Source organism: Lactuca virosa, chromosome 6 (genome assembly GCF_052849685.1).
Source record: "Lactuca virosa cultivar CGN04683 chromosome 6, Lactuca_virosa_CGN04683_v6, whole genome shotgun sequence".
NCBI lineage: Eukaryota > Viridiplantae > Streptophyta > Magnoliopsida > Asterales > Asteraceae > Lactuca > Lactuca virosa.
This window is the reverse complement of record NC_136431.1, coordinates 115,636,201-115,650,560: the sequence shown is the minus strand read 5'-3', so window position 1 is coordinate 115,650,560 and position 14,360 is coordinate 115,636,201. Positions and strand designations below refer to the sequence as shown.

Below are 14,360 nucleotides of genomic sequence, written 5' to 3'. Positions count from 1 at the left end.
AGAACCAAGAAGATGACAATCACGATCATCAAAGAATTTGTCATCAACATCACAAACACGCGACCCGTTGCGATCAGGGACCCTTGACATAACAATCCTCCTATCTATATCATTATTTTTGTAATCAATTTGGTAACTATAGTTCATATGGAATTTAATGAAACCAGAGTCAGAGATCAAATTTTTCCAAGACCTACACACACTTTTGCATCGGATTAGATCCTTCGCATTCAATCTTTTCAGTATATGCGGAAGGACATCACCGTGAAGCTCTGCCATCGAAACCCTAGAGTCGGCAACGCGAAAGGAAAGAAAGGGCGGGGGTACCCACACGATAGCAAGAAATTTATTTCTATGGTGTATTTTTTATGGATTTTAGTTATCAACACTCATGAATGCGAAACATGATACGAAGAAATTATTACCATGATATTTTACCATAGAGTGAGATTCATTTACTGAAATGACTTTTACAAACCTGCCATATATGATTAGTACGTCAATACCGATAAGATCACTAATGCCATCAATACATCATGATCTTCGATAATTGCTTTGCTACACCAACTGAAATCAGTGTTAATAACATACCTTCTTTCTCAAGTATTTCTCTTGTGCTTCCGTTAACAAGTCCACTAATATGTATTTATTATCATGAGGGTAGAGGTTGTGGAACAGGGAAACTAATTATACTGCCATCTTGAAGAGGAAGGAAGAGAAAGTGAACTGCTTCTAGTGGACTACACATAAGAAGTTAAGAAAATATATGATGGTTCCTTGATTTTGAGAAGGTGTTTAGGATTTCATTTTGAACCTTAAAAGGACTTTTAGGCAAAAAGACTTATTGATTTATGGTGGTGAGAAAATGAGTTTTTTAAAAAGTGTTTGGATTAGTTTTTTGTGGTGAGAAAATCAATAAGTCAATAAATTAAAAAGTATTTGTCTTAGCTTATACATGTTTTAAGGAGAATTTGACTTTTACAACCAAAAAGTTATAAGAAGTTTTTAAATGTTAGAATCCTAATTTATTAAAATCTCCTTTTTGAAGGGCTTATGAGAGGTTATTTTAAAAGTCCTTATTACATTACCAACCACTTTTTTTTCTTTTTTATTTATTGACTTTTCAAAAAGCAAATAAGTCAATAAGTTCTTTTTAAATGAAATCTCGAACACCCCCTAAGATGTTTGAACCACTTGAGTGAACCACATGAGTGGAGATCAATCATGGTTCTCAAGTACTCTGTATCATAGTAACACGACCATAGTGAAACTTGGAAACAAAATGATAATGAACTAATGAACACGACTGGTTACGATAATTCTAAGATCAAAATTGAATGGAATCAATCGTATTGTTTGTGATATGTACTATGTTCCATAGTTGAGGAACAAATAGTATGTCACGACTACAAGAAAGTGGTCATAACATCTTGACAAAAGGAATATGTAAGATTTTTCATCCCCACAAAGGCCTGATTATTATGACCATAATGGGTGCAAGCAACATGTTTATGTTGTTTATTGAACTACAAACAAGACCGTTCGATCACCATTCACCAAAGGATAAGGTGGTGTTTGTTTTCTAACAAAAAAGTCGTTTTGACCTTTTATGTCTGCGGGCGGAAAAAAGACATCTGAGAAAAATATTGTTTGTTTTTCCGAAGACAAAAGACAAAAAATCTTTTTAACCTTTTTTTCCGAAAAAGAAAAAAAATAGATTTTGATTTTGGAAGACATTTTCTAAGTTTCAACCGTATGTGATATTTCATGTACCACAAGTGCACAACAATAGAGAATGAAGCTTTATGACAGGAGTGTGGATTATGTACTCTTAGGATTGTTTTATGCATTGAATCTAAGGCCTATAAGTTACTCAATCCCAAGACTAAAAAAATCAAAGTTACAATGGATGCCATTTTTGAAGAAGAAAAAAGGATAGTCTTGTAGCAAAGCACATTGAGAAAATGGTCAGCACTAAGAACAATACCAATGAGGGTGACAACACCAACAAACAAGATACTCTGTTGAGGATGATACACTCATACACATCATAGGAGGGTTATAATGAGAACCAGGTAGAATTCCTAGGTAGAATTTATATAATTCAAGAAACAGGAAGGTCTCTAGAAGTATTAGATTCAAAATAAAATTCTAATTATTCATCAAAATAATGCAGGAACCTATAAATATCAGTTTCCCAACAAACCTAATCCAAATCTAACATTTAAATAAAAGATAAGTACTAACAATTTCAATAAAATATCAACCCTACTTAGACGATAAAAATATCAATCTCCCGTTAATTAATTCTCATATTATTGGTGATGCTTATAGACTTGTCCAATACTTACTCAAGCGGTCCACTACGACAAAAATGACATTGTATCCCTCCGACCTTGGCAACCCGGTCTTAAAATCTATTGTCACATCCACCCACACTTTTGTTTGGTAATTCTAAGGGTTGCAACAATCCTCCCGATGCCATTGTCAAATATTTATGGTGATGACACACGTCACGCTCCGCCATCATTCTTGCTATGCCTTTACACATACCCTCCCAATATACTTCCTTTGCCATTTGTTGGTAAGCTTTTTGTACTCCTGAATGTCCTTCAATTGCACTCGCATTAACTCATGAAATAGACAAGGAAACCAAGATAATGATCGAGGCAGTACTAAACAACTTTGATACAGGAGTCGGTCACCTTCATCACAGAAACTCGGTGGTGCGGAAGTACCTTCTCGAACTTGCCGCCTTATTATCCACAATTCTGGAGCCTCTTACAAAACCTCATTCCATTAGACTACCCACGGTACTGAAACGGTACCCAAGGTTGATGATGTCCCCTTTCATGAATGTATATCAGTTGTGTTTTTTTTTTTTTGGGCCTATATTGAATTTTAATATTATATCCCAACAGTTTTGGACATCCACTTTTGATGTCCCTCGGTAACGATTTGTTGTTCTAGTATACATTAAAATCTTCGTTGGTTTGCCTGAACTATGAAACACTTTCCCACCAAGTTTGGATGCCACTTTTGAATGGTGAATACTGTTGTGAAATACGAAGGATCCGAATAGACTTAAATAATATTAGCTCAATGCGGAATGGGATCAAAAATTATCAAAGCGTAATAATCACAACGAAATACGAATAAAATAAATAGAATAGAGACACAGGAATTTACGTGGAAACCCAAATCGGGAAAAAACCACGGGCGGAGGAAGCCGAGAAACAATTCACTATAATTTGCAGTGTTTACAGGGATTATGAAAGAGATTACAAATAGAGTGAGAGGGCTAAAATATATGGTGGTGTATCAGTATATATATATATATGTAAAGTTTTACTATATATATATATATATATATATATATATATATATATATATATATATATATTTGATTGTTGGGTTAATTTTGTGGGTTAAGTCTCTCTCGCTATTTATAGCCAAAGAGGAGAATATAAATCTAATGTGAAAACAAAAATGCCGTCCAAAAAACTGCTGCGCCTCCATTCCGTCCAATTTCATTTTCAATTTCATATTAGATTACTATTCATAGTCAAACTATGAATAGTAAATGATAAGTTACGGAAATAACCCCTGAACTATTTGCCACTTGCTAATTTTGGAGGCAACTTTTCCATAATCTCCACCTTGACATCAAAATTAAGCAAGTCATGTTTTACGATTAGTCAAAACCTTTAGCTCATCAAACTCTAAAACTTCCATAAAAAACTGCAATTTTGTATAGAGAAAAATTGTTTCCGGAAAAATAAATAATAGTTCCTCCACCACGAGCCTTCAGGCTCAACTGCGATCAGAAACACCCACCATGTCCAAACATAATTTGAAATTGGCTATAGGAAGACTTTTAGTGAACATATCAGCGGGATTATAATCTGTATGAATCTTGTCCACAACACAATCACCTTTTTCAATGATATCCCTCACAAAATGATAACGAATATCAATATGCTTTGTTCGGTCATGAAACATTTGATCTTTACTCAAGAAGATAGCACTCTGGTTGTCACAGAAAACTGTGGTCACCTTTATTCTATCATCGAGTTCTCCGAATAACCCCTTCAACCAGATATCTTCCTTAACTGCTTCTGTAATCGCCATGTACTCTGCCTCGGTAGAAGACAGGGCAACTATAGACTGTAACTGGGCTTTCCAACTAACAGCACAACCATTTAGTGTAAACACATACCCTGTAATTGATCTTCGTTTATCCAAATCTTTTCCATAATCTGAATCAACATATCCGAACACCCCAGTGTTAGATTTGCCAAAACGTAAACACATGGAAGACGTACCTCGTAAATAACGAAAAATCCACTGTACTGCTTTCCAGTGTTCTTTCCCCGGGTTCGCCATGTATCTACTAACCATGCTAACAACATAAGCCAAATCAGGGCGTGTGCAGATCATAGCATACATTAAAGATCCAACAGCACTAGAGTATGGAACACGTGTCATGTAAGCCATATCAGTCTCATTAGTAGGACTCAAAGCGGATGATAGCTTGAAATGAGCTGCAAAAGGTGTGTTGACAGACTTTGCTTCGTGCATATTGAAGCGTCTTAGGACTTTCTCAATATAACTTTTCTGAGAAAGATGCAAGATCCTAGACTTCCTGTCACGAATAATTTCCATACCTAAAATCTTTTTGGCAGCTCCTAAGTCCTTCATTTCAAATTCAGCTTTCAACTGGTCTTTTAACTTCTGAATCTCCTTCATATCTTTTGCTGCAATCAACATGTCATCCACGTACAAGAGTAAGTAGATCTTTGAACCATTGTCACCTTTCTTGAAATAAACGCAGCTATCATAGGTGCACCTGCTGAATTTGTGACTGGTCATGAAAGAATCGAACCTCTTGTACCATTGTCTAGGAGACTGCTTGATGCAGGGGCATAAGCGGTCTCTATTCAATTTTGCATCACAAATTCTCCTTCTTATTCGATGGGTTCTGCACGATAATAAAAAAGGATATCACAAGGACTTGGGTGGTTCTGGTTTAAAAAGTTAAAGAAAACAAGGAGCTCCAGTTTGATGGGATTATAAGATTACGACCATACAGATTCTTTACTAGATCTTTGCTAGATTAAAAGAATGCGTTTGCCGGGAGTCGAACCCGGGTCTATTGCTTGGAAGGCAATTATCCTAACCGTTGGACTACAAACGCTTGATATGCATTTTTGCAAAGCAACAATATTACAAATAGCTCTACTCCTAATTTTAAAAAAAAACACCGGATCTCATATTCTAAGAGCTTTTAAAAGTCAGTTCAGTTTTATATATTTTAAACGGCTAGGTAGCATTGAGTTCCACACCATAATAGTTATTTTTATTTTTATTTTTATTTTTCAAACTTGAAATAATAGAATTTTATATGTATATAGTTTTTTCAACCTGAAAATGTGTAATTTGTATTCAGTTCAGGGTTCAGTTTGAGACTAAACCGGTTCCACAACACCAAAACGCATTAAGATTGGTCTGTTTTTTGGTTGAAGTTGGAGATGTAATGTCATCAAGCACTTAAGGTAATTAATAGGTGTTTACCCATATATCTAAAAGGTATTTAATTAGGTTATGCTCAAGTAAGAGTTAGGGAACATGCAATGTGTACACTCATATAAACTAGTATGATCGTGGACACAACGAATGGTAGGGTGTTGGGGTCGTGAAGACCTCCAAACGCAAATCCTTAAGATGCCTTTAAAGTCTAGGTCCTGAAGGCGTAGGTATTTAAGCCCTGAAAGACGTGTAGATTTTGAAGCCTAGGTCATGAAACATTGATGCCAAAAGTGTAGGTAGTGAAGGCTGCTACTGATGGCTTTAAGGCAAGCTGCCAATATCCAAAACTGCTGATCCACTTTAATGAAATTTTGGGCATACATACATGATTTGATCAGTAAGTCTAGGGTCTAACTCTTGCATTCTAAAACAAACTAGCCATACTCTTGTTTAGTGCTCGACTTCCTGTTTTGCAGCCAAACTTGAAGTTGTTATTTGAGAGAATAATTCCCAAGTAGATTTTGCCACAGATAATTGCATTACAGGTCATAATAGTACTTACAAATCGTGTATAACGCAATCTAATTTGATATCCAAGTTTTATTGACTATCATTCAAAGTCGAGCCAAAGTGAATCCCTGCCCTACTCATACAGAATCTCAAGAAATAGTAATTATCAAGAAATGAATGAGTTTAACCAAAATTACACATAACGAGTTTATACTTTAACATCAATTGTAATATATATCTCTAAGTTAAAGTAATAGTTGTGTCCGAAATCCAAAAATAAAGGTTTTGTCCTATAATAGCTTGGTGCTATGACCCATTATGTTCAATATGTCACAGATGAACTTTGGGCCGTAGTTCTAGAATGTTATACACGAGAAAAAAATGTTTCTATAGATTCCAAGACTTTGTATGAAAATCGTATCTTGATAATCTTCTAATATCATGTATTTATATTTGGGATCCACCTACATTAAGTAGAAAAAAAGATAACACAAACTCAACATTTAAAAAAGGGTTATTGACATAAAGGCACATCAAACTTTCACGTTTGGTTTTAAATGACCATTTAACTTTTTTTTTTTGAACTTTTTAGACCATTAAACCCAAAATTTTTCTGTCTAAAACATCATTTTTATCAAAGTTAATAGGTTTCCCGGTTACATATTACTGTTGACACTGTTGAATGCTGATGTGTAAAATAACCCACCCCTTTTTCTTTGACCCAGTCGAATACACCTCTTGCATCTCACTCTCTTTGCTTTTGTGTACTTCCCAATAGAAACAATAGAAACAAGAACAAAAACAACCACACTCTTTCCTCAATCCATGAACAGGTGTGAATTTCCCTTTTCTCTCTTATCGATCACAGGTCTAAAAAATTGCCCCATCTTCTTCCCTTTCTTTCTCTAGTAGCAGGTTGCAAATGAGATGATGATAGAGACGAGGTTGTTGTGGTTTGCTAATAGCGTCCGAGTTGGTGAGTGTCGGTTAACAATGACTCAATGGATGTTGGATGATCGAAGATGTAGTAGATAGGTCGTGCTATTCGAGCCTATCAACTTGATTTTTTTTCCATCGGCTCCTATTACGGGATTTTTTTACCGATACCAAGCACTTTTCCGACATTCTATTGTCGTCGTCTTCCCTACAGTACATCCGCTGCTACAGTTTTGTCGCTTCTTCTTCTCTGCAGCAACGTGTTTTTCGTTTTCACAATTTACACTGCATCGATTCTAGGACATTCACTGCTCCGCTGCCTTGCTCATCCGCATCTACGGGTATTTTTCACAATTCAATAGTTCGTAAAAAGAGATGAGATCGAGACTACGAAGGCAGACTTTGAAAACTACACACGCAGAATTCGAACACCAAGATAACCCCAACAATTCCTAAGATTTGGTAACATATTTGGATATTCACATTCTTCATACGATCTGGTGCAGATTTAGACCTGCTGGGAAATAGATGGTGCTTTGGACCTTCAATTCCTTTTCAAAATTTAGTCTTGTAATCTGTGGTGGAAGATAAGAATGGGTGGAAGAAGGATGGTGGCGGTGGTGGAAGATGGATGGTGCTGGAAAAAGGATGGTGGTTGTTGTGTAAGAGTTGATGGTGGCGGTGATGCGGAAGGAACATGTTCTAAGAGTTGATGATAATCCGCCATCTTATAAGCTATCCATTCGATTACTATCAAGGTAATGCTCATTATCTTCGATTAATTCTTCACCATTCAAAACAACCAGATGTGAATTCGACAAGATCTGCTATTCAATATTTCTACAACCATGGTGGGTTTCAAGAAGCCTTTGCTCAGTACGTGAAGCTGCAAAGATCGGGACTCTTACCTTCCACATTTACAGTAGCATTGAAGGCATGCGCAAGGCTTGGTAATGGAAATGGCGGGATCATAGGCAATATCTTTGACTTTCTTAATGTCAAAGTCCATGTGGATATGTCCATTATCTACACATCAACAATGTAACCGGAAAACCTGATAATTTTTAGCAAAATGGTATTTTTAACGGATAGTTTTTGAGTTTAATGGTCTAACAGGTCTAAAAAAAAGTTAAATGGCCATTTAAAACCAAACCTGAAAGTTTGATGTGCCTTTATGTCAATAACCCTTTAAAAAATGCAACATAGTGTTTATTAATGGGCTTTATTCAACAAAAAGTTATCTTCATTGTTTGTCAACTAGGTTGGAATGAGTGACGTGGCACTTTGATTGAGAACCAAGTGTTGCATGGTGACCATCCTAGCAAATTCAATCATATCAAGCACAACAGTATAACAAGACGAAGAAGTACATATCCCCAAGAGCATATCATAGCTGGTTTATTGATGGTATACTTGCACAAAACGAATATATCAAACATAAGAAATTTAAGCAAATGAAGATATAGAAAATGAAATGACATGACAATCAAGAAGCAGGATGTAGTAACCATATGAACATGAGTAGATCCTGCATAAAAAATTAAGAATCAAAATAGTAACATGCATCAATAATACTAATGCGATTTAAAGAAACACAAATATCTAAATGAAGGCATACACTTTTATGAGAAAGTCTATCACAACATTTTTTTGTTAAAAGCTTTCCACAAAATGGTTAAAACTAAAGTGATGGTATTCAAAGGATTTTTTAACATCATCAGACACGATATTACTAGAAAGTAAGAGTTCATCACACTTTAAAAACATCAAACATACGTTTCTGAAATCCATCAAGCACAAGCCATTGAAATCCATCAAACACAATTTATTAACATAAGATACTAAAACTATCTGAAGTTATCTTTATAATATTGCAGAGAGAACAAGCAATGCCATATCATCCAAACTGCTTCAACAGCCTTAAACTTTGCCACTTGCTCCTGGAAGCATAGGGTCTCGCTTAATCAACTGAGAAATCAAAATGGGAAGTCAGTGAACAGTCAACATTATATATACTAGTCTCTCTTATGAGTCTGTTACACTTCTTATTAGGCTTACGTTTAGTCCTGTCAGTTGTGGCTTAAGTAGAGCAGTGAGGGCAATAAGGTCTTTTTACTGTTAGATCAGTTAGGAAGGCTTAGTTGAGTGGTTAGTGTTAGTAGTTAGTATCTTTGGTCATAACAGAATATAAGTGAATTCAGGGAGAGTTCCTAGCCTCTTGAATGCTAGTAAAACCTTTTGTAATCCTTTCAATTTCAAGTCAATCATGCAGATCTTTACACAATCATTGTCATCTAAATATAGTTGTCATGCCGAAAAATGCCCTGAATTTTCATAGGTATTTGTTATGTTATATGTAAATATAATACATAATTTTAACTCTATTGTATACATTATCTTAAATAATAATTATTCTTAGAACTATAATTTAGTAAAAATAACAGAAAACTGTCATTAATTACTACATAAACAAAAATGGGCTACAGTAAATTTTCATTCCACTCCATAATGAAAATGAAAGAAAAACATCCAAACGGAAACACAGTGAAAATTAACAAAATGGAAGAAATCAAATTCCTTCAAGAATTGCCCATTCCATTCCACCGGGCAAGACAAACAGACTTTTCTCATTCCTATGGAATGAACCATTCCATTCCTTACCCATAATCCATGATACCAAACACTACCTGATTGTAAAGAGAATAAGGAAAGAATAAAATTAACTAAGCTCCATGATCAAAACTTTAAACTATAGATAATGTCCATTTGCAGACCTCATATGTTACAACAGAAAATGAAAGCATCCCATGAGTAAACATGAAGCTTGAGCTATGATCGAGGCCAAGATCAACACACTTTTTTAGGGATGTAGAGGAATCATCGTAAACATTAATAAGAATTCAGAATCCAGATATAATTCCACAGTTTGTATTATATGATAAACAAAATAACTCATATTTAGAACACACCTTACAACTCTTCTTGCTATTACTCTCTTGTGTCTTTCTCTTTGGCCTCCCATTAACATAGGGAGATACAAGACTCTCCATATAGATAGGGGCACAAATATACTCCCTAGTCTTGTAGAACAGCATATCACGACACAAAGCTCTCTTGTTAGGAATGTAATGTTTCTGCTCTTTCAAGCATTGTAAACCTAAGTTCATCTCACACTCCTTTTCAAACATTCCCCAAGACAGCTTTCCATTGTAGTTCTTCAGCATCCATAAGTTATCATTAAACCCATCACAAGGAAATACGCATAAACAATCTTCGATAATACCTAAATTCATATTTGGGCAGCTAGCAACACCAGATTCATATCGCTCATCATCAGGTTGGGAAATTTTGATAAATTTTTCTGCAGATAGCCGAAACGAAGTAATGACTCTCTTCTTATTTGGAGATGAAGAATCTTTCATAATCCAATGAAGTGCCCCATTGCATAAGATACCAATCCTACTAAGAAACGAATACTTTACATCTCCAATTACTTTCCAAACATTTGATTTCAAACTTAACACTAGAAAACTTGTCCAACCAACACGTTTACGGAACCCTAACACAACCTTGTAATCATCCGTAGATGAATCATACCCAAAACCCCAACATAAACACTTGGTATCACGGATTGGAGGCTCTTGTAGTGTTTGCACCTCTCTAGTTGAGGGATTGGCTACTACAAGTTGAGAAGCAAAAGAAGAGATGCATACAAGTCCATTGGAAGAACCAAGAAGATGACAATCACGATCATCAAAGAATTTGTCATCAACATCACAAACACGCGACCCGTTGCGATCAGGGACCCTTGACATAACAATCCTCCTATCTATATCATTATTTTTGTAATCAATTTGGTAACTATAGTTCATATGGAATTTAATGAAACCAGAGTCAGAGATCAAATTTTTCCAAGATCTACACACACTTTTGCATCGGATTAGATCCTTCGCATTCAATCTTTTCAGTATATGCGGAAGGACATCACCGTGAAGCTCTGCCATCGAAACCCTAGAGTCGGCAACGCGAAAGGAAAGAAAGGGCGGGGGTACCCACACGATAGCAAGAAATTTATTTCTATGGTGTATTTTTTATGGATTTTAGTTATCAACACTCATGAATGCGAAACATGATACGAAGAAATTATTACCATGATATTTTACCATAGAGTGAGATTCATTTACTGAAATGACTTTTACAAACCTGCCATATATGATTAGTACGTCAATACCGATAAGATCACTAATGCCATCAATACATCATGATCTTCGATAATTGCTTTGCTACACCAACTGAAATCAGTGTTAATAACATACCTTCTTTCTCAAGTATTTCTCTTGTGCTTCCGTTAACAAGTCCACTAATATGTATTTATTATCATGAGGGTAGAGGTTGTGGAACAGGGAAACTAATTATACTGCCATCTTGAAGAGGAAGGAAGAGAAAGTGAACTGCTTCTAGTGGACTACACATAAGAAGTTAAGAAAATATATGATGGTTCCTTGATTTTGAGAAGGTGTTTAGGATTTCATTTTGAACCTTAAAAGGACTTTTAGGCAAAAAGACTTATTGACTTATGGTGGTGAGAAAATGAGTTTTTTAAAAAGTGTTTGGATTAGTTTTTTGTGGTGAGAAAATCAATAAGTCAATAAATTAAAAAGTATTTGTCTTAGCTTATACATGTTTTAAGGAGAATTTGACTTTTACAACCAAAAAGTTATAAGAAGTTTTTAAATGTTAGAATCCTAATTTATTAAAATCTCCTTTTTGAAGGGCTTATGAGAGGTTATTTTAAAAGTCCTTATTACATTACCAACCACTTTTTTTTCTTTTTTATTTATTGACTTTTCAAAAAGCAAATAAGTCAATAAGTTCTTTTTAAATGAAATCTCGAACACCCCCTAAGATGTTTGAACCACTTGAGTGAACCACATGAGTGGAGATCAATCATGGTTCTCAAGTACTCTGTATCATAGTAACACGACCATAGTGAAACTTGGAAACAAAATGATAATGAACTAATGAACACGACTGGTTACGATAATTCTAAGATCAAAATTGAATGGAATCAATCGTATTGTTTGTGATATGTACTATGTTCCATAGTTGAGGAACAAATAGTATGTCACGACTACAAGAAAGTGGTCATAACATCTTGACAAAAGGAATATGTAAGATTTTTCATCCCCACAAAGGCCTGATTATTATGACCATAATGGGTGCAAGCAACATGTTTATGTTGTTTATTGAACTACAAACAAGACCGTTCGATCACCATTCACCAAAGGATAAGGTGGTGTTTGTTTTCTAACAAAAAAGTCGTTTTGACCTTTTATGTCTGCGGGCGGAAAAAAGACATCTGAGAAAAATATTGTTTGTTTTTCCGAAGACAAAAGACAAAAAATCTTTTTAACCTTTTTTTCCGAAAAAGAAAAAAAATAGATTTTGATTTTGGAAGACATTTTCTAAGTTTCAACCGTATGTGATATTTCATGTACCACAAGTGCACAACAATAGAGAATGAAGCTTTATGACAGGAGTGTGGATTATGTACTCTTAGGATTGTTTTATGCATTGAATCTAAGGCCTATAAGTTACTCAATCCCAAGACTAAAAAAATCAAAGTTACAATGGATGCCATTTTTGAAGAAGAAAAAAGGATAGTCTTGTAGCAAAGCACATTGAGAAAATGGTCAGCACTAAGAACAATACCAATGAGGGTGACAACACCAACAAACAAGATACTCTGTTGAGGATGATACACTCATACACATCATAGGAGGGTTATAATGAGAACCAGGTAGAATTCCTAGGTAGAATTTATATAATTCAAGAAACAGGAAGGTCTCTAGAAGTATTAGATTCAAAATAAAATTCTAATTATTCATCAAAATAATGCAGGAACCTATAAATATCAGTTTCCCAACAAACCTAATCCAAATCTAACATTTAAATAAAAGATAAGTACTAACAATTTCAATAAAATATCAACCCTACTTAGACGATAAAAATATCAATCTCCCGTTAATTAATTCTCATATTATTGGTGATGCTTATAGACTTGTCCAATGGAACAAAGTGCACATACTTACTCAAGCGGTCCACTACGACAAAAATGACATTGTATCCCTCCGACCTTGGCAACCCGGTCTTAAAATCTATTGTCACATCCACCCACACTTTTGTTTGGTAATTCTAAGGGTTGCAACAATCCTCCCGATGCCATTGTCAAATATTTATGGTGATGACACACGTCACGCTCCGCCATCATTCTTGCTATGCCTTTACACATACCCTCCCAATATACTTCCTTTGCCATTTGTTGGTAAGCTTTTTGTACTCCTGAATGTCCTTCAATTGCACTCGCATTAACTCATGAAATAGACAAGGAAACCAAGATAATGATCGAGGCAGTACTAAACAACTTTGATACAGGAGTCGGTCACCTTCATCACAGAAACTCGGTGGTGCGGAAGTACCTTCTCGAACTTGCCGCCTTATTATCCACAATTCTGGAGCCCAGGACAGCTCTTACAAAACCTCATTCCATTAGACTACCCACGGTACTGAAACGGTACCCAAGGTTGATGATGTCCCCTTTCATGAATGTATATCAGTTGTGTTTTTTTTTTTTTGGGCCTATATTGAATTTTAATATTATATCCCAACAGTTTTGGACATCCACTTTTGATGTCCCTCGGTAACGATTTGTTGTTCTAGTATACATTAAAATCTTCGTTGGTTTGCCTGAACTATGAAACACTTTCCCACCAAGTTTGGATGCCACTTTTGAATGGTGAATACTGTTGTGAAATACGAAGGATCCGAATAGACTTAAATAATATTAGCTCAATGCGGAATGGGATCAAAAATTATCAAAGCGTAATAATCACAACGAAATACGAATAAAATAAATAGAATAGAGACACAGGAATTTACGTGGAAACCCAAATCGGGAAAAAACCACGGGCGGAGGAAGCCGAGAAACAATTCACTATAATTTGCAGTGTTTACAGGGATTATGAAAGAGATTACAAATAGAGTGAGAGGGCTAAAATATATGGTGGTGTATCAGTATATATATATATATATATATATATATATATATATATATATATATATATATATATGTAAAGTTTTACTATATATATATATATTTGATTGTTGGGTTAATTTTGTGGGTTAAGTCTCTCTGGCTATTTATAGCCAAAGAGGAGAATATAAATCTAATGTGAAAACAAAAATGCCGTCCAAAAAACTGCTGCGCCTCCATTCCGTCCAATTTCATTTTCAATTTCATATTAGATTACTATTCATAGTCAAACTATGAATAGTAAATGATAAGTTACGGAAATAACCCCTGAACTATTTGCCACTTGCTAATT

The 14,360-nt window shown here is 35.1% G+C and overlaps 1 protein-coding gene and 1 non-coding gene across 2 annotated transcripts; both read right to left on the bottom strand.

Annotated features, from left to right (window-relative positions):
- Positions 1 to 5,125: 5,125 nt before the first annotated feature.
- TRNAG-UCC (transfer RNA glycine (anticodon UCC)) lies at positions 5,126 to 5,197 on the bottom strand. The gene has a single exon. It is a non-coding gene; the product is annotated as a tRNA-Gly (tRNA).
- Positions 5,198 to 9,875: 4,678 nt separating this feature from the next.
- Positions 9,876 to 10,979, bottom strand: LOC145121872 (F-box protein CPR1-like). Its single transcript, XM_079057560.1, has one exon. The coding sequence runs from the start codon at positions 10,977 to 10,979 to the stop codon at positions 9,876 to 9,878; it is 1,104 nt and encodes a 367-aa protein (XP_078913686.1).
- Positions 10,980 to 14,360: the final 3,381 nt, after the last annotated feature.

Coding starts and splice junctions, on each gene's coding strand:
- LOC145121872 (XM_079057560.1), bottom strand. CDS start 10,979: ATGGCAGAGCTTCACGGTGATGTCCTTCCGCATATACTGAAAAGATTG.